Source organism: Esox lucius, chromosome 2 (assembly GCF_011004845.1).
Source record: "Esox lucius isolate fEsoLuc1 chromosome 2, fEsoLuc1.pri, whole genome shotgun sequence".
Classification (NCBI taxonomy): domain Eukaryota; kingdom Metazoa; phylum Chordata; class Actinopteri; order Esociformes; family Esocidae; genus Esox; species Esox lucius.
In genome coordinates this window covers 1,927,334-1,951,459 of record NC_047570.1, presented here as the reverse complement: position 1 = coordinate 1,951,459, position 24,126 = coordinate 1,927,334, and the positions used below count along the sequence as shown (strand labels likewise).

Genomic DNA, 24,126 nt, shown 5'->3' with positions numbered 1-24,126 from the left:
TGGGATTCACTTTAAACTGTAGGTCATAACAGAATGGCACAATCATATAACAAAACATTGCAACAAAGAAATAAATGAACTGACCCTTGTTCAATAGTATGCATACCCTTTGTTCTTAATACTGTGTATTGCCCCCTTTAGCATCAATGACAGCATGCAATCTTTTCTAATGGTTGTCTATGGGATTCCGAATACTTGAAGGTGGTGGTCATGCAAAGTCTTTGGTTGTCTTGCATGAACTGCATGTTTGAGATCTCCCCAGAGTGGCACAATGATATTAAGGTCAGGAGACTGTGATGGCCACTCCAGAACCTTCAATTTTTTTTGCTGTAACCACTGGAGGGTCAACTTGGCCTTGTCATTAGGGCCATTGCCGTGCTAGAAAGTCCAAGAGTGTCCCATGCGCAGCTTTCATCCAGAGGAATGCAAATTGTCTGCCAGTATTTTCTGATAACATGCTGCATTCATCTTGCCATCAATTTTCACAAGATTCCCTGTGCCTTTGGACCTCACACAGCCCCAAAACACCAGTGAGCCACCACCATGTTTCTCAGTGGGTATGGTATTCTGTTCACTATAGGCCTTGTTGACCCCTATCCAAAAATAGCACTTATGGTTGTGACCATAAAGCTCTATTTTGGTCTCGTCACTCAAAATTACAGTGTGCCAGAGGCTGTGAGGCGTGTCAAGGTCTTGTCAGGCATATTGTAACCAGGCTTTTTTGTGGCATTGGCGCAGTAAGGGCTTCTTTCTGGCACCTTAACCACACAGCTCTGTTTTGTTCAAGTATTGTCATATTCTGCTCCTTGAAACAACCAGACTGTCTTTTTCCTGAGCAGCCTGTATTTCTTCTGTGGTTACCATTTTTCTTTGTATCCCGAACAATTTTCTGGCAGTTTTGGCTGAAATCTTTCTTGGTATCAAGAGATCCCCACATTTTCCACTTCTTAATAAGTGATTGAACAGTACTGACTGGCATTTGCAAGGGTTTGTAAAGTTTATAAAGTTCCATTACCTTTTTATGCAGGTCTTTTGACAGTTATTTTCTGCTCCCAATGGCTTAGTATTTAGCCTGTTCAGTGCATCCATGTGTGAGCTAACAAACTCATTGACTCTTTATACACATACACTAATTGACACAGGTGTGGGAAATACACCTTTTATTACCATTTTCACCTGCGTGTGTCACCTTGTGTGTCTGTGACAAGGCCAAACATTCAGGGGTATGTAAACATTTGATCAAGGCCATTTGGGTTATTTCTGTTATCATTATAATTTGAAAAGGAACCAAACAAATAAATGGCTTCATATGATCGCTATACATAAATAAAAGTTGTTTTGCATGATCAGTCAAAATGTCACAATTTCTGCCAGGATATGAAAACTATATGAACAGTATGAACCATTTTTCAAGAAAACATGAGTGAGCAGGTAAAACATATTGCTTTTATTTCTTATGTGATTCATATTCAACAGTAGGTTACAACAGAATGACTATCTATAAATCATCTAAAGTTTAATAATTTTCTTGCCGGTGTCATCTGCGAGGTTTCTACATAAGACTGAAATGGAAATGACAAAGTGGAAGTGACGAAACGGAAATATGAGTTTTAGCCAGCTGAGATGTAGTCAACCGGGTTTTAGACAGCCGAGTCTGTGGGGCTGCAGCTGGATGCCTCTCCGTTTTTCTGTATAAGTAATGATGATTGTCCGGTGTTACTTTAGAGATGTCTTATGGTTTATTCTGTAAGCTTTGAAACCTCTCTCCTTGCAAGAAATAAACTGCTAATTGTGCCAAGAGAATTTTGTCTCGGTACCTACTTAATCAATGGAATTGCTATCACAAACGCAAAAAAATAAGCAACCAAACATACGTGTTTGATTTGGACATTAATCTGTTCTAATATTTTTGGGTAACCCCTCAAATTACAGTCCATTACTTACAGGGTAGTTCCCATGTACTGTAACTATGCAGTAACAAGAATGTAAGTACGTGGTAAGAATGGGTAGTAATGTAGGAACAATGTAGGTGTTAATGTGTAATTATATGAACGAAGAACAATACTACTCCAAATCAATTCTTAGTAAACAGACAGGTGATAAAAAAGCAATTTTGAAAGTACATAATTGTCATTCTAATTTGTGCTTATGAATTTACCATTTAAGTGTGAATTTACTAATTAGTTTGCTCGCAGAATTAAGGTTTGAATAAGACCTGTCTGCTGACTAGGTACTTTTGGAGTAGTATTGTTCCTCATTCATATAAGTAAACGTAACACCTATATTGTTCCTACATAACTACCCATTCTTACCACATACTTACATTTTTGTTACTATGTAGTTACATGGGAACTACCCTGTAAGTAATGGGCTGTAAAATGAAGGGTTACCTACTTTTGGTACTGTGAAATATTTTATGTATAAAACCAGAAAAGGAACCAGCAAGCCTACTCCAGCCGGCCCGTGATTAAAAGTGATGAATATTGTTACACTCACTGGATCCAAACCCGGGACTACATGAGAGACTGTGTCTTTAACCACTGTGCCACAGAGATATACGTTTACCAATTGTCTGTATAGCGTCTCAACATTAGATCATTTTGTCACGCATGAACATCACGCCAAGATTGAATATATTTGCTAGACACCATTAAGCATTGTGTTAAACTGACTAGCGTTTCTTATTAAGTTTACCCCCACCACAAGTAGCATCTATGATCTGTATGGCTTTTACCACTGGCTGTTGTAACAGCTAAGTAGCCAGAAATAGGCTTACTAGTATCTACTAACTTACTAATTGGAATAGTCATAAGAATTGAGCAATTGCTAGCGAGAATTAAAATGAACTTTACACTGCAAAAGCTATTTCGTTTTATGGCACAACATTTGTTTTTTTTTCATTCGTTAATGACATTGATACAATAAGTATCAATATAGGTGACAATAATAATTTTTTTTGCCAAGTGAAAAAACGAGAATCGTGGAAACCCCTACTCTTTTACTGCCCAAGGGGTTGTGATCTAGCCTATATTAGCCCAAAAACCATGCATGGATTCATACTTTGAAAATGCACTAGAAATTGTCGCAATATAAACGTAAACAGTTTTATTTTGGGCTTACTAAAAAATAGCTACTGAAGGTTGTAGCCATCGAATTTCCATCTATTCTAATGCATATTGTTTGTTTTGACAAGGCTAGTCCACGTCTCTTACCACTACGCTATTTAACAAGGGGTAGATAGATAGTCAGTCAGTCAGTCAGTCACTCACTCGCTAAGAGACATTCACTCTTCTTGGTCGGCTCTGCCTATGCGGTCTGGCAAAAATGTGTGAAATCAAAAAAGTGAAGCGAACATAAATAGAATTTCCATACAGTCCCAGTCAAAACTTTGGACACATTCCAGGGTATTTCTTAATTTTTCCCATTGTAGAATAACTGTGAAGACATCAAAACTATTAAATAACACATACGGAACAAGTAACAACAAAAAAGTTTTATACACATCAAAATACATTTAATGTCGTAGATTCTTCACCTAGCCACTGTTTGCTTAGATGACAGCTTTGCACGCTCTTTGCATTCTCTCAGCCAGCTTCATGACGCAGTCACCTGGAATGTATTTCAATTAACAGGTGTGCCTTGTTAAAAGTTCATTTGTAGAATTTCTTTCCTTCTTAATGCATTTAAGCCAATCAGTTGTTTTGTCTTGTAACAAGGTAGGCTTGTTGACGACATCACCATGTCTGTACTTACATTAGTCCATATTATGGCAATATCAGCTACAAGAACCAAAAAACTGAATGACAGCCAGTCATTACTTTAAGACATGAAGGTGAGTCAACCCGGAAAATTGCAGTGCAATTGCAAAAAAGAGCTATGAGGAATGAGGAAGAGCTATGAGGAAACTAGCTCATATGAGGACCTACAGTAAAAGAAGACTTAGAGTTACCTCTGTTGCAGAGTATATGTTTATTACTCAATTTCTTTGAGTTACTTGTTTGAGTTACAAGCCTCAGAATTCATCAATTGACTGCACCGATGATTGCAGCCCAAATAAATGCTAAAGTAAAAAACACATCTAACATCAACTATTAAGAGGCCTTCAAGATTGAATTGCTGGGCCAAAAACACAAGCAATGGACATTAGACCAATGGAAATCTGTCCTTTGGTCTGATGAGTCCTGTCTTTGATCTTTGTGAAACAGAGTGGGACATATGATCTCTGAACGTGTGGTACCCACTGTGAACTATGGAGGAGGGGGTATGTTGGTGTGAGGGTGCTTTGCTGGTGACACAGTCTGTGATTTTATTTAGATTTTCAAGGCACACTGCAGCGATACACCATCCCATCTGGTTTGTGCTTAGTGGGACTACATTAAATTTTTTGAAAGTTAACCCAGAACACAGCTGTAGGCTGTGTAAGGGATATTTGACCAAGAGGGGAGGGTGTAGTGCTGCATCAAATGACTTGGCCTCCACAATCACATGGTCTCCACAAAACTGAAATGGTTTGGGATGAGTAGGATCGCAGAGTGAAGCAAAAGCAGGCAATAACTGCTCAGCATATGTGGGAACTCCTTCAAAGCTGTTGGAAAAGCAGAGCAGGTGACTATCTCAAAGCTGGTTGAGAGAATGACAAGAGTGTTCAAAGTGGTCATTAAGGCAAAGGGTGGCTGCTTTGAAGAACCTTAAATACAAAAATATGTTGATGTGTGGAATACTTTTTTGGCTTTTGACTGATACTGTGTCTGTGTGTGTGTATATATATATATATATATATATATATATATATATATATATATATATATATATATATATTTGTTGTTTGATTTCAAATCCAAACATTTGCAGTGTAGATCCAAAAGAAGCCAATGTCAATAGTGTTAGCACTTAACTGAGGTGCCATTGAATATTGTATGGAAGTAGTTAACTACTTCAGGAGCCCGTTCAACCCTGCATCCTCATCATTAAAAGCAGACAAACAGCAGAAAACAAAGCCCTTTAGCTCACCAGAAGCAATATTGGATACTGTGCAGTGGTTAGAAATGTAAGCTCCCTATCTGATAAAATGTCAATCTTTTTCATCAAAGTGTAGAGGCAAAAGGATTGCCATTTGCCCCAAATTGTTGAATAAGCATGAGATAAAATCTGCCCCTAACTATACATCTACAATCTGATAGGCCAACCCCCTACTTAAGTTTTAATTATTAGGGAGGCCATTTCTTATTGGAGTCTGGACAAACAATGAAAGGAAGAACAACTTCCTTGTCCGCTGTGGATAGAAGCAAGGAAGGTTAACAGGAAGTGGGGGGCCAGACTTACTCAGTGTCATCCTCGTTCTCTTCCTCCTGGATATTGGGCAGTCTTTGCAAAACAGACAGTGAGTAGAATGATTACAGAGGGTCTTCTTCATGGCAACGCGTATGTGTGTGTGCGAGAAAGAGGAAGCCGTTGCAACTCAGCCCTACTGTACATAGCGCTTTTCATTACAACCCAGTCATCATCCCTTAATTGGCCAAGATCTGGCAGCATCATCAGCACAAACCAACTTAGCAACACATTCCGCAAATAAACACTCATATGTGATTAAGAGAGAAGGGGATGGACGCATTCACTCGTGTGTTTTCCTGTATGTCACTGTTTTTTTTCTTCCTTTGGAACTTACTGCTCTCCCTCAGCCTCCAGCAATGAGTCTGTGGCCCTCTGGGTGCTGGACGCCTGTTCCTCCTCCAGCTGTTTGACTGCCATTTCAGCCGCCTGTCTAGCCATTTCTTCAGCCATCCTTGCCTCTTTCAACTGCTGCTGCAGCCTGGAGACCAGTTCAGAGGGCAATGGTCAGCACAGTCAGCCAGTCAGATTTACACACCTTGGATCAATACCATAGGGAAAGATCTCTATGTAAATGATGGGTGTGAGAGAAGAGGGAAATATAGAGGGAAATTGAGAAAGATTACTTCTCTTCTACTTTCGCCATAGCAGCCTCCTCTGCTTCTTTCTTGATGATCTCCATTATGGGTGTCCATCGCTCTGTTTGGGTTTCTGCATCCTCTGCTCCTTGTTCCATAAAAAGAACCTGTTGCAGCAGAGATTTTTATACTGAATGTATGACCATTGCAGTTCTAGATAAAATGCATGATTAACATCAACTGCATTTCTATTATGAAAATGGAAACCGATTAATCAGTTGGAGATTTCCTGACCAGCTTTAAAGTAACTTCGCAGTTTTTCAAGCATTGTATATAAAAGATCACAGATTATTTATAATATATTTAGTTCCAGTCAAATGTTCGGACACACCTACTCATTCAGGAGTGTGTCTTTATTTCTAATATTTTCCACATTGTAGAATAATAGTAAAGACATGGAATCATGTAGCAACCAAAAAAGTGTTAAATAGATCATAATACAAACATTTCATATTGTAGATTCTTCATAGGAGTAAAATGTTGCCTTGATGACAGCTTTGCAAAGTCTTTACATTACCTCAACCAGCTTCATGAGGAAGTCACCTGGAATGTATTTCAATGAACAGGTGTTCCTTGTTAAAAGTTAATTTGTGAACTTAATGCGTTTGAGACAATCAGTTGTGTTGTTTGCAACAAGGTAGGGTTGGTATCAGGCTTGGAATTTCGTCATTTTAGGGGCAAGGCCATTTGGCCTTCACTGTCACAAAAATGTTTAGGGCACAAAGACCACATGCGAGGACACAAAGGCCATCGAGTGAAATAGGAGGATTTGGAGCTTACAAATAAACAACTTGAATTGCTGATAACAAAAAAGCGTACATGACATAAAAACACCGGTAGTCACTTTTTTAATATCATACTTTGAATAATAACTTATTATAACTTATAACTTTCCACATATACATTTCAATCATCATGTTTTAATCCTTGAAATTTAATTTTCACCACAAACGCTGCCACATCTGGTGATGTCAAACCTAATGTTAGGTAATTTCACAGTAGCATGGGCACAAAGGCCATGGTGGCCGTAGGGCGTGCAATGATTTTCAGGGCATCACAGCCAGAGCGAAGGGCAACGACAGTGGCCGTCATGAAATTCCTACGCTGGTTGGTATACAGAAGACCCACTTCCTGGGCTGCATTTGGTCACTTCCTGAGCTGCGTGTGTTTGTGAAAACACAACAAACTTAATCGATTTCATCGATATACTAGCATTTACTTTTACTTGGATTTGACTTGGATTCACAACCCTGTTTTCAAAGAAGTTGGGACTGTTGTGGAATTTCCCGAACTGATGTATTTTAAAGTTAAAGTATTGAGTAAATGGGAATGCACTGAGTCCCCATATTTGGATAAGAAAAGGAATGAGAGAAAGGGGATCTGATCTCTGTTTATTTGTTTATGGTTATCATTAAATGGTATCAGTAGACCATTGGGTCCTCTTACCATTTTTTCATCTGCCCAAACCATCAGGGTGTATATTCTTTGTTCTGTTTGTATGTGGCCAGCAGTTTTGAAAGGGTCATTTGCAATGCCCCTTTAGCCTATTGGGGGAAGGAGGGGCAGTTTGCCCATCAGGATAGAGGAAGACACAATCGGGGGCATGAGGGGATAAGGAACATAAGGTTGTCTTTACAGGATGAATATGCAGCATCTTATTGCAGTATCTTATCAATACAAGTATTGATGATTGTCCTGTGTTACTTTAGAGATGTTTCACGGTTTGCTCTGTAAGCTTTGATACCTCTCTCCTTACAAGAAATAAAATGCTAATTTGCGGTGATCATTTTGCTTCCACTACTGGCTGAGTCAAAAGTGCACGGTCAGGGACTGGATCCCTGGAGCTCAAGCCTCTCCCGGAGAGGGCTAGCCTTAAATGGAATGAGTTGGCGTGCGCTTGTCAAGAGTGGGTTGTGAAACTGGTCAATACAGGTTCCCGAAGGACAAAAGTGAACTCTGGAGGTGAGGACACAATTCGGCACTGACTTCTACTAATGGGCAGCAGTTAGACCGCAATGTTGAATTGACTCCTGCTAGTGGGTCATGGTTAGACAACAAATTTGAATTCTCGAGAAAAGACTAGGGCTTAATCTCGTGAATGGATTGATGGGATTATTAACGCATTCTAATTGAGATTTGATAGATTTACTGGGTATCGGGAAAAGGGGTATGTGTGGTGGTAAATCTATGCAAAAAGCATAGAGACAGTTCTGGCTACTGCGATGGAATAACCGTGAACGACCATAGGGGAACATGCAGGAAAACTAACCGCCTGAGGGGAGGGGTGCTGACGGTCAGAGGAGATGGACCAGGGAGCATCCACCGGTGAGCCCAATCCATTACATTACCCCGCATATACTGATGTAATGCAGACACAATTTACAAGCATTTAGAGAACACGTAGAGTACCAAGTTAAACCCACAATGTTTCTTTCAATTAATGGTAAACAAATTACATTTTTGGTTGATCAAACATAGTGTATTACAAGCAGTTAAACCCAGTGTGCAGCCTGTTGATTATTGCTATTCATGGGATTTAGAACGTACAGAGCTGTTTCACAGGAGCTGATAAATAAGGCGATGAGTAGAGTAGAAAGTGAATCAGCTCAGTTTGTGTATATGGGCGACTTACATTGTTCGACAAATGTTTCACCTTTGGTTGTTTTTGACAAAATTTGGTTTGAATATGTTAAAAGTGATTATTTTGAAGGAGGAATATATTTAGGTCTACTTCTGTTCTTAATTTTTTTGTGCATGGTCTGTGCGAAATGTGAGAGCGGCGGCTCGCTTATTCGAATTGGAGGGGTCGAATACTTCCATGTCTCCCTCGCTAAACCAGTATTTGGTAAGGGATAAAGCATGGGTCCTTGGGTGAGGAGGCGCAATGAAGTAGTGGACTGGGTCCCATGTCACATGGTGGGAGTGGAATTTTCCATAGCAGCCCAAGCCTATAAAGAAAGGTTTGGGGGGCACCATTTTGGGTAAACATGAAGTATGTTATGCCGCACGATGACTGGGTCGTCAGGTCTGTGCAGTCCAGGTGGCTGCTATACTTCCTAGGTTAGCAGAAGTTCCACTCTCACGGTGGGCACAGCATAAATATGATGTTGGGCTAATTAAAAATACACAGCCTCTTGTATTTACACCAAAAGGACCCCACAGACTCTGTCAGGCTCAATACCGACTGAAATCAGAGGGTATTGAAGGGATAGCTCCCGTGTTTAAAGCATCGTTAGAGAAAGACGTAATTGTTCCATGCCCAAACAGCCCCTGCCACACTCCTATTTTCCCAGTAAAAACAAGCCAAAGTTGTTGAACAACCTGTGGTTTGGCGATTTTGTACAAGATCTTAAAAAAGTTAATGAAGTTATGCACGCGCACCGATTGTACCAGATCCATATACAGTCTTGTCCCGTCCTGGGCAATAGTCAGTAATTTGTTGTGTTCAACCTAGTAAAGGCATTTTTCCCTTTGATATCCCTGTGCACAATGATTCCGATTGGTTGCATTTCTATTCTCCATTAAAAGTTTACTGAAGTTGCTATCAGCCTGTATGTTTGTTTGTTCAATGTTTGTTTGCTTTGTTGGATGTACCCTTCAGACACACGCATTCCCTGCGTCGATAATGTGTTTTCTTTGGAGAGGCCCACTTTTGCCAAAGAGCCGACTCCACGAAATTGACATTTGCTATCCCATGTTGTGCTATTAGTAATGTTAATTGTCTTATCTGGTCAAATGTAGTATCATGGTTTTCTTACAAAATATTAAAAAATATTTTTTTTGGAAAGGATGTGCGATAGAATGGAGAATCCAAATGGTAATGATCTAATGTTACGAAACGTATACTATGAGTGCTAAGGACTTTTAGTTAGTTTTAAAGTTACTAAATATTGATTGAATCAGTTTTCAGGACTTAACCTGTTCAGCTTAAGTTACACACACACATATACACACACACACATATCCGGGGCAGCCTCATAAACCCTTCCAACCTCCCTGAAATGGGCATTCTTGAAAAACAGCTTTATTTTAGAGGTCTTAAACTCAAACCTACACATCACCCCTCCCTATCTTGAGAACCCCAACAACCAGAGCCCATAGTATTGTTCTTAGACAGTCACTTTCTTGAAACAAAGATCTGGTGTATTGCCCAGCACCAAAGCCAATATTGTTATTTGTCAGTCACTTGAAGCAAATATCTTAAACATCTAATGGAAATTAAAGTCCAACCCTATCTTTGGCCCAGAGGAAACACACAAACCTTATTTATGACACACACACTTCCTCTGAGAGGGCTAGTCTTCCATTTTTTATCTTCCATTCTACTGCCTACTAAATAAGTCAGGGTTATCACCGGTGTATCGCTCAGTACCAAAACCATTATTATTCTTTTCCTTATGCGTTCACTATTCACTTCCTTTAATTCATTAAACTGTATATATACACACACACACACACACTCCCTGCCCCAAGAGCCCTAAAACCAGACCCCTTCTTCAGAGAATGCCACAGCCCCTATTACCCAGACCCCCCTTGACCAGCCCCCCTTCTCTAATCTGAGTCTCCCAAAACCAGACACTGTTATGGAAATTTTGAACTAAGGTGCATTTGAGAAATATCTGTCTTTCCAAAACATCATACTCTGTCATCTGAAACTATGCCTGAGACAAAGTTAATGTGGTATTTAATGTGTTTTTCCCCTAAAATGTATGCTTTTGGCAAAAAACAAGCATAGGGCAATTGAATAACATTGTTTGGTTATAATTTAAACACAATATTATAATTTTTTGGGATTTTGACTGGGCAGTTACTTTAAAGCTGTTCCACTTCTTTCATTTCAGTTTTTTTTTGTCTAGTGTCTACAAATAATGTTGTCTCAGCGTCTGACCTGGGGTACAAGTGAAGGCATGGCCTTGAGCTGGGCAGCTCCCTGGGCCTCCTGGTCGCAGCTCTTTGACTTCTCCTTGTTCTCCTTCTCCCAGTTTGGGTCTACATCTTCCAGAATCATGTCTGTTTGGGCCTGCAGGATGTGCACTAAATAGGAAATAGGAGATAAGTTGCAGGTAATGGAGGTGTTTCAGGTGGTTAAGAATTATAAGACTTGGTAGGATCAACCAATCAAGAGAAATACTTTTTATTCAACCCCTGAATAATACTTACCATTCCATTCCTAACTAAAAAAATTATAATTAAGAGGCACAGTCCAACCAATTACCATCCTGATAGTAAGGATGGTGAGATGCTGGTCTTTGGAGCATCAGTGGTCATTTAGCTTTATGTATTGTTAATTTGAGAGGTTTGAGATGTTACACAAACATCTGAACCTTTTTTTAAAGAAGAATTATGTTGGACAAGTGCAATTAGCAAAGAGGAACAATACTTCCACTGAGAGCATGTATACCAAACACACACCACTCCAGCAAACACACACCACTCCACCCCAGAACCCTCTGACAGCAATCCCACCACCCCAAAAACCCTTCATCCATCCCCCACACCAGTCCCCGCAACAGAACAGACACACAGACACACACAAGACAGAACAGAAAACAAATGAAACAATAACAATAATCACAAATGAAACAATAACAGAAAAAAAGAGAACCTAATCTACCCCACAACATCTCAGGGGAGCCACTGCAAGCCATTGAAATATATAATAAACGGTTGCCATTTGCTGGCAAAGGGGGCAGAGCCCTCATTAGAGCATACCTCAACTTTACCAGATGTGGACAGACTTCCAAAGCTTTAGCACCATACAACGAGCCAAAAAGGTTGCAAAAGCAACAATGTCAGCCTGTCTGGAGCTCAAAGAGGACGGGTTCTGTGGAACACCAAACACTGCCTACAGAGGGCACAGCTGCAGGTTGAGTCCCAGCACCTCTGATAGAATCTGGAAAATTTAGTTCCAATATGCCTGAAGTAGGGGTGTCGCGATATACTGGTATTGACGATAACCGTGATAAAAAATGAAATATTGATATATTAATAATATACATATGATAATATCATATTCACTAGGTGAAACTGAAGTTGTATTTTTCCAAAAACCCCTCTCGGTTTTTCAATCCCTATATGTCACCTATAGACAAACGATGCATTTGCTTAAACAAACAGACTGGACCTATGCACTGGCGTTGAAATCAACTCGTTACCCCACTAGAACCCCCGGGAGAGATAGACACACCGTTTTTGTAGCCTATTCACATGGAAAAAAGGACGTTGTATATTTCAAAAAACTCTTCTCTGTCTCTACGAGTCTGGACCTATACACTAGTGTTTGAATTAACGCCTTTTCGTAGCCTATTCACTCGGCCAAAAACTGTTTGACCTTGTGAATATTTTGTTTATCAGTTCATCTGGTTCCATTTTCAATCTCCATTAAGTGTAATTGTTCTTTTAGATGGTTTTATTTATTTATTTTTTTATGGTTACAGACTCTCTCCACCTCTATACACTCATACTTTGAGTGTAATTAATTTGCCAAAAAAGAGAAAAAAAAACATTACACAAAATTTAAGATTAATTTGACTGATAGCATTTATTTTCTTCAAATTTTCTACAGATACTGCGATAATATCATTACCATGAATCATTTTGGCCACAATAATCGTGTAGTGAAAATCTGATATCGTGACAGCCCTGAAGTGCAGGACATTGAGCAAACATATGGGTAAGGTCAAAAGGGGAGGGATGACATCTATCACACTCATCCTTCAAATCGGGATGAATCTCAGCCAGTCTGGGCTTGGAGAAGTGAACTCTATGCACAACCTTTAACTGAATAAGAGCCAGGCGAGTACAGGATGTAGTTCAGTCTATCCTGCTAACAACCTCAGTAGTTAGTGTAGGGTATATTGTGTCAGAATGGTGATTTATGGCCCTAGGGGGCGGGACTTCCATATTGATGTGACAGGTGGGCGGGACATCCGGTTTGTAGGGTGGGACTTCCGTTATGACGTATGTTAGGGTGGGACTTCCGGTGTGACGTATGTTAGGGTGGGACTTCCTGTATGACGTATGTTAGGGTGGGACTTCCGGTATGACGTATGTTAGGGTGGGACTTCAGGAGTGACGTATGCATGTCCGGTGACTTTGTGATTTATGATTACATTGATGTGTCAGAGTTTGATGTTTTACAACGTCTGATGAGCAAACCAGACTAGTGTTATAACAGGTGGGCTATGTTTGATGATTAACAAATGGGGCTTAGGGTTCCGGAATGTTAAATTCCCAGGCAGTAAATAAGTGTTGTGTCAGCGGTAAGGTGTTTGGTGTACAGCAAATGGTGTTCGACAAATATAAAACCCTGGTGTTTTATCTTCTGATATGTGTTGCAACAGCTGGCATACAAACGGTGTTTGTTAACCTTTCATGTTTTATGGGTTGACTGGCGTGGTATGTGTATTTAAACCACGCCGACATCGGGGTTGGTCATTCAGTCTTGCCTGAGCGAACTTACCTACACATTACATAACATGGAGGATTGTGCTGCTATCAATGTTTTGGGTGAAACACCGGTGAAAGCTAACAGCTTAAACGCAGCTCAGCGATTTGGTAAGAAATTGCTAATGGACCGCAGAGATGCAATCAACATGCCAGCCCCGAAGAAACCGATGCAGAGTTTAACCCGAATCCATCAATTACACCCGGATATGGTGGCACAGGAGTGGAAATTGGACGATGGTCGGATCGGGGGATACATCTTCAACCCAGAGCAACCAGAGGTTGCATTTTATGAATTACCCGAAGGCCAAGTGTTTAAGGCTGGTGTGACTGATCAAATGGTTTTTAATGCCAGTTTATGGGCCACCTTTCGAAAAGTGTTTTATTTGGGGCCAAAACAAGGCCCACATAATACAGTAGATGTACTGTTTAAAGTTGTCGAGGGGCTGAAAGAGTATGACTCTGTCAGATTGGAGTTATTTCCGTAAAATATCAGCGGGTTAGTTTGTGACTGCGGACTGATCGACTGACCTAAGACCCCCGAAGCCCCGCCTTAAGCCAACACCTTCATCAGCACAGCATAAAAACCGACAGACCGCCGGTGACATTCAAGCAGTCGGAAGATTTTACGAAACATGTCTCAAGATTACAACCAAGCGGTGATTGAAGACCCCAAGGCTGAGGACTGGCTGTGTGACGCCTGGGATGACAACGCTGAAGCCTTCTACGGAACCCCTGACCCAGACAGCTCGATTCCACCGGCATACCCAACAAGAAACTACCATTGGATTGACAGGGTTGGTGATCAACTAGGTCCTCTTAACCTGTCATACCTTTCAAATGCTAACAAGAGTTATCACAAAATGGACAAACCAAAAATTTTAAAGATCATCAAAGCAACAATGGGTATGATTCTGGAAAACGTTGTTGGGGCTATTCTACACAAAACATGCATCGGATGCGAAGTGGACCACACGAGCCAGACAAGACATTCATGTCTCGAACCGCCTGAGTATTTTTTTGAGGCCCATTATGATGACATTGTGGCGACAGTTTTAACACCGCGACTGAAACATGTGTTGGTCAAGGCTTTGAACGCATCTGGTTTTCACACACCGATGACTGATGTTCACGAGGCCGCTGAGAACTTTCTGCACGAGCTCAAGTTGGAGCCGAACATCACACAGAGACTGAGTGAGAACAGGGATGAGTACATGGACAAATTTAATGAGGATGTTGTCTGCGACGCAGCGGGGTCATGGTGTGATGAAAGCAAAGAGTCTGTTGTCTAAGGCCAGGGTAGCTTCAGTTCTCATGTTAACATGTATATAAACAAAGACTATGAGAAATCTGAATGTTTGTGTAACTTTTCTGAATATATTGGTTGTGTAATTTCGAAAACTCAAATAAAACATTGTTAAACATGTATTAATTCTCATTATTGCTCGAACACTCTACGATGGCTGAACAGGTTATGAAAAGTATTTACTATGACCCGGCAAACCCTGGTGCTTATGTGGGTAGAGAGGGTTTGAAAAGAGCATACTTGGAAAAAACCGGGGAGATCCTCAAAAATGGTGAGGCCGATGACTGGCTGCTCGCCCAGGATGCATACACGCTACACAGGCCTGTAGCTATACATTTTAAAAGAAATAGAGTTATTGTTCATGATATAAATTCACAATTTCAGCTGGATTTGGTTGACATGAGTGCTTACAGCGTGGAAAACAATAACATGAAATTTATGTTAACATGCATAGATGTATTAAGCAAATACGCATGGATTCGCGTGCTGAGAAATAAAAGCGCTATAGAGGTAAAGCGAGCATTTGAAGACATATTAAAAGAAGGAAGAACACCACAAAAAGTCCAAACGGACAAGGGGAAGGAGTTTTTTAATTCACATTTTGAAATGTTGATGAAGAAGTACAACATAAAACATTTTGCTACAGGAAATGATGTCAAAGCGAGTATCGTTGAGAGGTTTAATAAAACAATTAAATCACGAATGTGGAGGTATCTGACAGCAGCCAACACCCACCGCTATGTTGAGGTTATTCAAGATTTAGTTCGTGGGTACAACCATAGCTACCATCGGTCTATTAAGATGAAGCCTGCTGACGTTTGTGAAGAAAATGTTAGATTAGTTCTCAAGAACCTGTATGGCACAACATTAACGAGAAATGGTAATCAAAGCTACAAGTTCCAGGTTGGGGATACTGTGAGACTCTCAAAGCTGAGAGGTGCGTTTACAAAAGGCTATGAAAAAGGGTACACAGATGAATATTTTACAATAACAGAATGCATTCCTCGGGTACCTCCTGTATATAGAATAAAAGATTACGATGGTGATGTGATAGTTGGGACCTTTTATGAACAGGAATTGCTGAAAATAATCGTGGCCAAGGATAAAACTTTTAAAGTGGAAGCAGTTTTGAATGAGAAAGTACAGAAAGGGAGGAAAATGTGTCTTGTGAAGTGGCTAGGTTGGCCTGAGAAATTCAACAGCTGGATACCATCGGAACAAGTGGTTGACCTAGAAACTGGATAAAACTCCAGGATTTACAGGATCACGTCATTTACATTGACTGCGATCAGCATGGGTGACGGTGGCTTCTACATAACGCTGCCCAGAAACTCATCGAGACATGTGTATCCAAGCAACACGAGTTCGTGCTATACCACTAAATTTGCCAAAGGTATAGATTTGAAAGGCGATTGGGAAGTATCTTTGATAGAGTTCCAATACCCGCATACGTGGAATACTTTTACACGGGGCGAAAACGCATTTGAACTACTTGACTTGAAAAACGACAAAACTTGGAAATATGAACTCGACACCGGTTATTACAGCAGCATATTAAAACTAGTGATAGAGCTCAACAGTCATATAAAAACACATGGTTTATCGGTGGGGTACGATGAATTTAAAAATAGAGTGTTTCTAAAAGGTGAGACCCAGTTTAGTTTGAAATTTAGTGCAAAACTGGAACAGATATTGGGGTTAAAACCAGGCGAGCGGTGGTCTGCCACATGGTACGGAACATACCCCACAGATATTCTGGCGGGGTTTAACACCCTATACATCTACACAGATATAATTGATTATCAATGTGTTGGTGACAGTCATGTCCCACTGCTGCGAACTGTACATATTACAGGGAGAAAGAATGAAGTTGTCACAGTGACGTACGACAAGCCACACTACGTACCTCTTAGTAAGAGACAATTTGATGAGATCTGTATTGAAGTAAAATCTGATCAAAACCAGCTGTTTCATTTGTAGTGGGGAAGGTGATTGCAAAATTACACTTCAGACCCGTCAAACAATCTTTTAGAGTTTAAGATGCAGCCGCAGAAGCTCTATGATGATCCTCAAAGGTATGTTGAATACTACACAACACAGGCCGGTAACGGTTTACCAGGGTATCATGGTAGCTCAGCAATGTATGGGGCCGGTCTAGGGGGCCTTTTCCGAGGGCTTTTCCGGATGGCAATACCTTTGTTGAAGCGCGGGTTCTCCATAGCAAAACCACATCTGAAGAGTGCGGCTAGGAATATAGTCGGCGATGTTGTCAACAGTGTTATGTCACGACAAACAAAACAGCAGGATGGTTCTGGATTAATGGTTATGTCTCGAGGTGTTAGAAAGAGACCACCTGGTAGGCGGACGCAAGAATGAGACAAAAACAAGAGCCAAGGTTAAAAGAGGACATACAGGAGGACGCTCAAAGGGAACACGACAAATCTGATTAAGAATATATTTTAGAGAGATGGCACTCCTACACCGTATGTCTGGCGAATGTATGAAGACAGAGTTGGATTTATTCACAGTTCCATTCACACAGACATCTATCGAGAAAAATACATACGTTGAAATACCGACCCTATCAGCAATATCTGACGCAGCCCCTCTGGAGTTCTTTATTGCCGGGAATGGCGAAGACTACGTTGATCTAAACAATACTTTGCTGTACCTACGTGTAAAAGTCACTAAACCGGACGGAACCAATATTGATGCCGGAGCCCGTGTTGGGGTTATCAACTATCCGATAGCCACCCTATTTTCACAAGTGGATGTCTCCTTGGGTGATCGTTTAATTAGCCAGAGTAGCAACACATACCCCTACAGAGCCGTTATAGAGAGCATTCTGAATTATGGATGTGATACATTAAAGACACAGTTTTCAGCTGGGTTGTTTTACAAGAATGCCGCAGGTCACATGGATGTTACGGACCCTGCAGGCGAGAACGATGGACTTACGAAAAGGGCAGCCTATTCGGTGGATAGCACAACATTTGAAATGATCGGCCCTGTTCATAGCGATATCTTCTTTCAAGAGAAACTTATGTTAAACGGCGTTGACATAAAGGTTAGGATGGTGCGCGGTAAAGATGAGTTCTGCCTTATGGGGGTCGGGGATGTGCGTTATCGTTTGCATATACTATCCGCATCACTATTTGTCAAGAAAGTGTCTGTATCGCCAGCCGTGAAACTTGGACACGCTCAAGCGCTACTCTCAACCAATGCCAAGTACCCAATTGAAAGAGTGTGTATGAAGACATTTAGTTTACCGGCTGGGGGTCGTGTTTGTAACCAGGAAAACCTATTTTTAGGACCTCTGCTAAAATGTATTGTAATCGGATTGGTGGACAATGACAGTTTTACCGGAAGTTACACAAAGAATCCATTTAATTTCAAACATTATAATTTGGAGTTTATGGCTATGTATGTGGATGGTCAGCAATTTCCTAGCAAACCATTCCAACCAAATTACACAACAGGGTCAGCAGTGCGTGAATTTTACCAATTGGCCTTAGCTTCAGGAAAACACCTAAAGGACCAAGCCTTGGCTATTGACAGGTCGGACTTCTTACACGGCTATGCCCTTTATGCATTCAACTGCGCACCAGACGAGGAATGTGGTCAGCACATATCCTTGATCAAGTCAGGGAATGTACGACTTGAGATGAGGTTCAGACAACCACTACCCCACACAATTAATTTAGCTGTTTATTCAATCTTTGACTCCATTATCGAAGTGTCAAACCGGCGACAAGTCATGGTTGACTACTATTAGGAGAACTGTGTGGAAATGAATACCGCAGAGTTGACCAGTGTGGTGAACCAATTTTCATCTAGGACCCATTTCTATGGTGTACTGGCAAGTGACCAACTACCTAGGGTGCCTGTCCGAGATGTTGCATCAATGATGATTGTTAATACACACCCAAGCAATCAACCTGGGGAGCACTGGCTGGCTATTTACATAACGGATGATGGCATTGGAAGGTTTTATGACAGTTTTGGAAACCCCCCGGATTTTACATATTTTCCCAAGTCAATCAAGGCCTTTCTGAAAACCTGTGAGAATGTGGAATACAGTTCAAAACAAGTACAGGACCTGGTTTCAACCCCGTGTGGACAGCATTGTTTGTTCTTTCTCTTTCTAATGACAAAAGGTCTGAGTTATAAAGATTTTATGTCTTTTTATGCTGATGATTTACGAGAAAATGATGCCCTAGTCTCAAAGTTTGTAGCTAAGATGTACCAGAGTAAGCGTGATAAGCAAACGTTTAATTGCATACAACATGCTCAATCTTGTGAAACGTTTAATTTGTGCCATGGTTGTTGAAGAAATATAAAAGCCAATCACGTGTATGTCAAATTTATTATTAAAAAAGAAAAACATTTGTAAAACCACATCAATGTTTACATATTATTTTTCATACAACATTTATTCAAGATAAAACAAACATACAATGTATCACAAATAAAATGAAAACACATTAAAATGGAAGCCATTTTGCGGGGTCCGTGGTATGAGGTTCAAAGAAAGCTTTGGTTGTTTGAAAACCAGTTGCTGGTGGTGTGGCTAAATCATCCATTGTGTCACCAGACTTTTGTTTATACAAATTGATTTTACGTCTTACATGCGCATTTGGAATAGTTGTAAAAGGCATGTTGAGACATGCCATGGCCTCTAAAAACACACCCCACCCCAACGGTCTTCTATCGTCAGCAATTTTATTGGTAGCTGTCACACTTAACAAGATCCAATAGGTGCGAGCCCTTGATTATCTCTCCTTTGAAAACAAATTCACCATTTGAATTCCATGAAGTCAAATCTTTAGACCTGTGCATTCTATTAAGAATATATTCAACATTCTTTCTACGCTTCACAGGCACATTATCCAAAATGTCATCAACAAGGTCAACATTTCGGTCAACAGTTTGCTTATTCTCAGTCACGTTTACTACAGCAGACCCGGTCTCAGACCCAGGTAGACTTAAAGTCAGGGTGTTTGTATCAAGCTCACCCTGGCGCACAACAGTCAAAAATCTTTGTAAAATGGCAGAGTATCTTTTAGCTTTCTCATGTAAATCCATATCAGGCTTCAACAGTATATTGCGAATCGATGAGTCCAAATCATTCTCAACAGATTGTCTTACATCGGTGCTAGTCGTTTTGGATTCCCGCAGTTTTTCCAACTGATGTTGTGGCACCAGAAACATTTTCTGAGCATGCTCCATGTTGTTTAACCCTGTCTCGATGCAATTAGACTGGTTAAGAATGGAACTGCAACGCTTAGTAACGGCAGTAGAAAACCTCCAGATTGGTTGATGGTTTTTCTTTTCCGTGCAACTGAAGTGTTCTTTCTAGACATGTATATAATTTTGGCTTTTTGTCTCTTTTCTTTTCGGAGCTGCGACTCGGTTAAGGGTATATTACCGCGCCTTAGATTAAGCGCTATTTCACAGAGTGATAGAATGAGGTCGGTGGATGCTGATTCTAAAATAACTTTTCGTTGACTTGCCGGGGCCTTAAATATCATTTTCAAAAGTGGTAAATTTCTACGAATGCGTTTAGACATGATCAAACTTTCTTAGGAACGTACACGACAGGCCAATCCCCTGAAAATAACCCTGTTCTCAGACGGTAGTCTTCTGGTGTTGTAGCTTTAAAGTCAATAAGTAAATAACCAAAAGGCGGATGTGTTGCATCTTTAAAACTCTCCATGAAGAATCGAGAAAGACCGGGGTATACTAATCTGCTGATTGTCGCGGGGGTTTTTAAACAAGATGAGGTAGTTTGTGTTCAAGTTAATAGTTCTACTAGATTTGCCTTTAACAAACATGTTTTGGACGAGGTAAATTGCACTCAGGTTACGGTGGTGTGAATATTGTGTGAAAACTCTCTCCATCTCCAAACTCTCTGATGCACTTTTCATTAAATCGTCAATGATTAAAAGGTTGTTTTTCTGAATCGGTAGCAGATTGTCATCACACAGCGATGTTGGTAGACCTTCTATAAAATGTATCTCCCTTACTTTCAACAGTTCGTCATACAGCGGTTGCCAACATGAATAAACCCAGACGATATTTTGAATTTCTTTGGAGAATACAACCTCTGCATTATCCAACAACATCTTCACAAAATATGTTTTACCAGAGTTACTGGGGCCACTAATGACACAGCTGAACGGGTGTTGTAGTCGCGGGTCAAAACCACTATCCATCCTAGACTGTGGTTTAGTACCCATAAGGCCTTGTGCTGTAATCAGGGAGCAGTACTCGCTTGTTGTACACAACTCTGAAACGCTTAGACACTACTCGGTTTTTCAACGTGAATGTTCTTTTATCTCTAGCAATTGTGTCTGCATTAGCAAGGACATGATCATCATCACCGCCCTCACCCCGTACAAAGTTGTCAACCAGTCGTGTCAGCGTCTCCAAATTAACAATGGTTGTGTTGTAGCTGTTGAGCGTAATGCCTTTTGCTTTGAGACAGGTCAGACCTTTAACGGTTTTGTAACCATATGTCTTTGGCCCACCACTAACAAATTGAGCTATGCTGTCACCATCCGGTAACTCATCGGTCAAGTCACCCAAGAACGGGCCCAGTGGGGGGACCCAATCCCCATGGGGTGTGACAAAGATCACGGAATCAGTGTCTGTGTAGAGTACACGTCTATCCAACTTTTCCAAGAGTGAATACAACTCGAGTCTAGCATAAGCTGTTGTGAACGCGGCAATAAATATGTTGCCGTTATGTGGTTTGATTGGTGTCTGTTTTGTGTAACGCCACTGTACCATCGCAACAGTGTCTGAGATGAACGAGAAATAACCAACATCTATTTCACTGGAAAAAAGGTAGTGGCTAAACTCCTCCGGATCTGTAATTAACATTGTGTTCATAAGGTTAGTCCGCTCACCCATCTTACCCCAAAGACTATTCATTGCCAATTTAGCTAAAGATCGCCTAGCACTGTTTACAACAATGTTTTCCTTGTCAAGCTGCACACCCTCCTTTTCATGATATTCACGGATATACCGGTCTTTAGCCTCATCGTCAACCACAGATGGTGGGAAGCCACTAGCTTCCTGCTTGTGCTTCAGGAATGTTCTCATGTAATCTGCAAAAAGATCATCTGATGTCCTGGTGAAATCCCAGACTTCAAATATTTCCACAATGCAATAACCTTTCTCAACAGCTTTAACCAGCTCAATAGAAACCCAGGTACCGGTTAAAGATCTTTCTGAATCAGTGTGTGAACAATCAGTTACCTGGTTTTCAGACTCTGCACATAATCTACACAATGGAAAGAACAGCTTACCGCCAACCCTGTGTGGTAAAACGGGGTGATAAAGGCCTTTCGGTGGACACACTGTAGCCTTAACAATACCAAAGTAAGTGTCTAGGGGTTTGAAATCTCGAAAGATTATGTCTGGATGCCCAATCGGATAAGTCTTTGTCTTGTTGCAGAATGGGTAAAGACTACAGACATCGTTATACTGAATAGTCTCCCCTTCTCGAGCCGTAAACTTCAGATGAATCGCATTAGTACGACCACCAAAAAGAGCATCCCGAGGGTCAAGGCGCTCTGGAGAACCAAAGGTCTTCAAGAAAGCTTTGACATCTGCGGATGTGTTTTTAAGCCGGTTCCACTCACACTCCCATATGTATTGAACATGTACGTTGTGTTGTTCTTTCAAAGCCTCTAGCTTTGTCAACAATTGCTGGTGCATCAACCCATACTGAATCTTTGTCATTGGATTGATGCTGGTTGAACAATGACACTTTGGGTGACTGTGCCAGAAACAACCTAGAAATTCATAGACCGTGCTAAAACCATCACGTTCAGCATATCCATCAACGTAGTAGGCACCGATTTTCACTTCACCCCTGTTCAGGGCGTGCTGTATCGATATATTCTTATCGGAGGCCACATATTCAAGCCACTGGATTGAGCTGTTTGAGAATGTCTTCTGACAACGGTTGTAGTTGTCTGAGGGGACCAATGCAATGGTGTCCTTGGTGAGGAATCTGTTGCAAAAGACTTTCATGCAAGCCGAAGCAATCGTAATTGACCGGAATGGGTCAACACCACCACACTCCAGGAACTCGAGTCTGTAGCGCATACAACCCTCTCTCAAGATGACCACATCATTCACGCAGTAAGCCTTTATTTCATCCTGCATGACAAAGGGGTCTGCGGAAACAGTTGCATACCATTGCAAAAACTCATCTTTTTCTTTAGCCATCATGGTATTCACGCCATAGTAATGCGGTTCCGGATGGGGACCAACATAGTTCTCATTCTCCTTGATGTTAAATTTGTAAGGAAAGTAGCCTTTTTTCGAATCCTTAAAACCCATAGCACGTGGCAAGGCTGACAGCTTCATAGGTAGAATGCAATGACTATCAATGTATCTCTGATTGAATGTGCTGTCTGTAAAAATCATGAGCTTGCTACCATTAGCAATAAGTGTCGTGCCAATACCATTGTTAGCAAGGTACTGCATCAAGATGTAACCATCGAAACCTTTAGAGTTGTGTGCTATAAATGTGTAGTCATTATATTTCGGTTGCCTAAACTTTTGAAAAAAAGCAGTGACACAACCTTCTCCGGCTGAACACCACATCTTGTTATCAAAGCTTATTGCACACACAAAATTTGCAGTGTGTACACCATTCACCGGATTGGCAATAGTCTCAAAATCATAAAATATGTAGCGCTCACTGGGGTCCTCGGGCTTGGAGGGTTTTATAAAACACTGATGATTCATTTCAAAAGCCAGATCCACATTACAATTGGGGCACATGTTAGCAATGCACCGGTGTGCTTTATAGTTGGTAATACTGACATTGTAATAGCGACCACAATCGACACAGTATTTCTTCTGGTCACACCTGCTAACCCAACGATCCACACTTTTGTGGTGCTTCAAACGTTTATGCTGGCTATAACAAAAATCTGAATAACATATCCTTTTACAGTCAGGGCACTGCTTTGTGTTACGGGGTTGGGTATGACAATCTTCATGAAGACAGACATTAGAGCTATGTTTACAACCATGATCACCACGTGTGTTGAAACCGGTATAGCACCAGTCACAAACATAAGACACACCCAGAAAACCCTTCAGATTCATGATACCGTAGAAATGGTTATCGTGTAAGTACATAAAGACAGTTCTAGGGTGGGTTTCCTTGCTGTTTTGAAACTTGGTAAAGTGACCATCCCGTGTTCGGTGAAAGACAACAATTTTACACCCTGTAATTTCTTCAAACCGAACAATATCTGTGAATGACACACATTCATCTAACACTAAACCAGCCCCCTTATGTAGCTCACGACCACTAACCAGGGCCTCGGGATATGTGTACTGGGGGTTCAACATACCCATCAAACAAACAGAAAAACACGT

At 40.9% G+C, this 24,126-nt stretch overlaps 1 protein-coding gene across 20 annotated transcripts in view; it reads right to left on the bottom strand.

Annotated features, from left to right (window-relative positions):
- The window catches only part of cngb1a (cyclic nucleotide gated channel subunit beta 1a), a 197,540-nt gene that overhangs the window by 56,178 nt on the left and 117,236 nt on the right, over positions 1-24,126 (bottom strand). For 18 of the 20 annotated variants that reach the window (XM_034287196.1, XM_034287201.1, XM_034287219.1 and 15 more), the window contains 4 exons: positions 10,855-11,000; positions 5,955-6,073; positions 5,666-5,809; positions 5,323-5,364 (listed from right to left, as the gene is read on the bottom strand). In XM_034287196.1, coding sequence (XP_034143087.1) covers positions 5,323-5,364; positions 5,666-5,809; positions 5,955-6,073; positions 10,855-11,000 — 451 coding nt within the window. The remainder of the gene's footprint in view (positions 1-5,322; positions 5,365-5,665; positions 5,810-5,954; positions 6,074-10,854; positions 11,001-24,126) is intronic. The other 2 variants (XM_034287232.1, XM_034287238.1) reach the window with 1 other exon arrangement.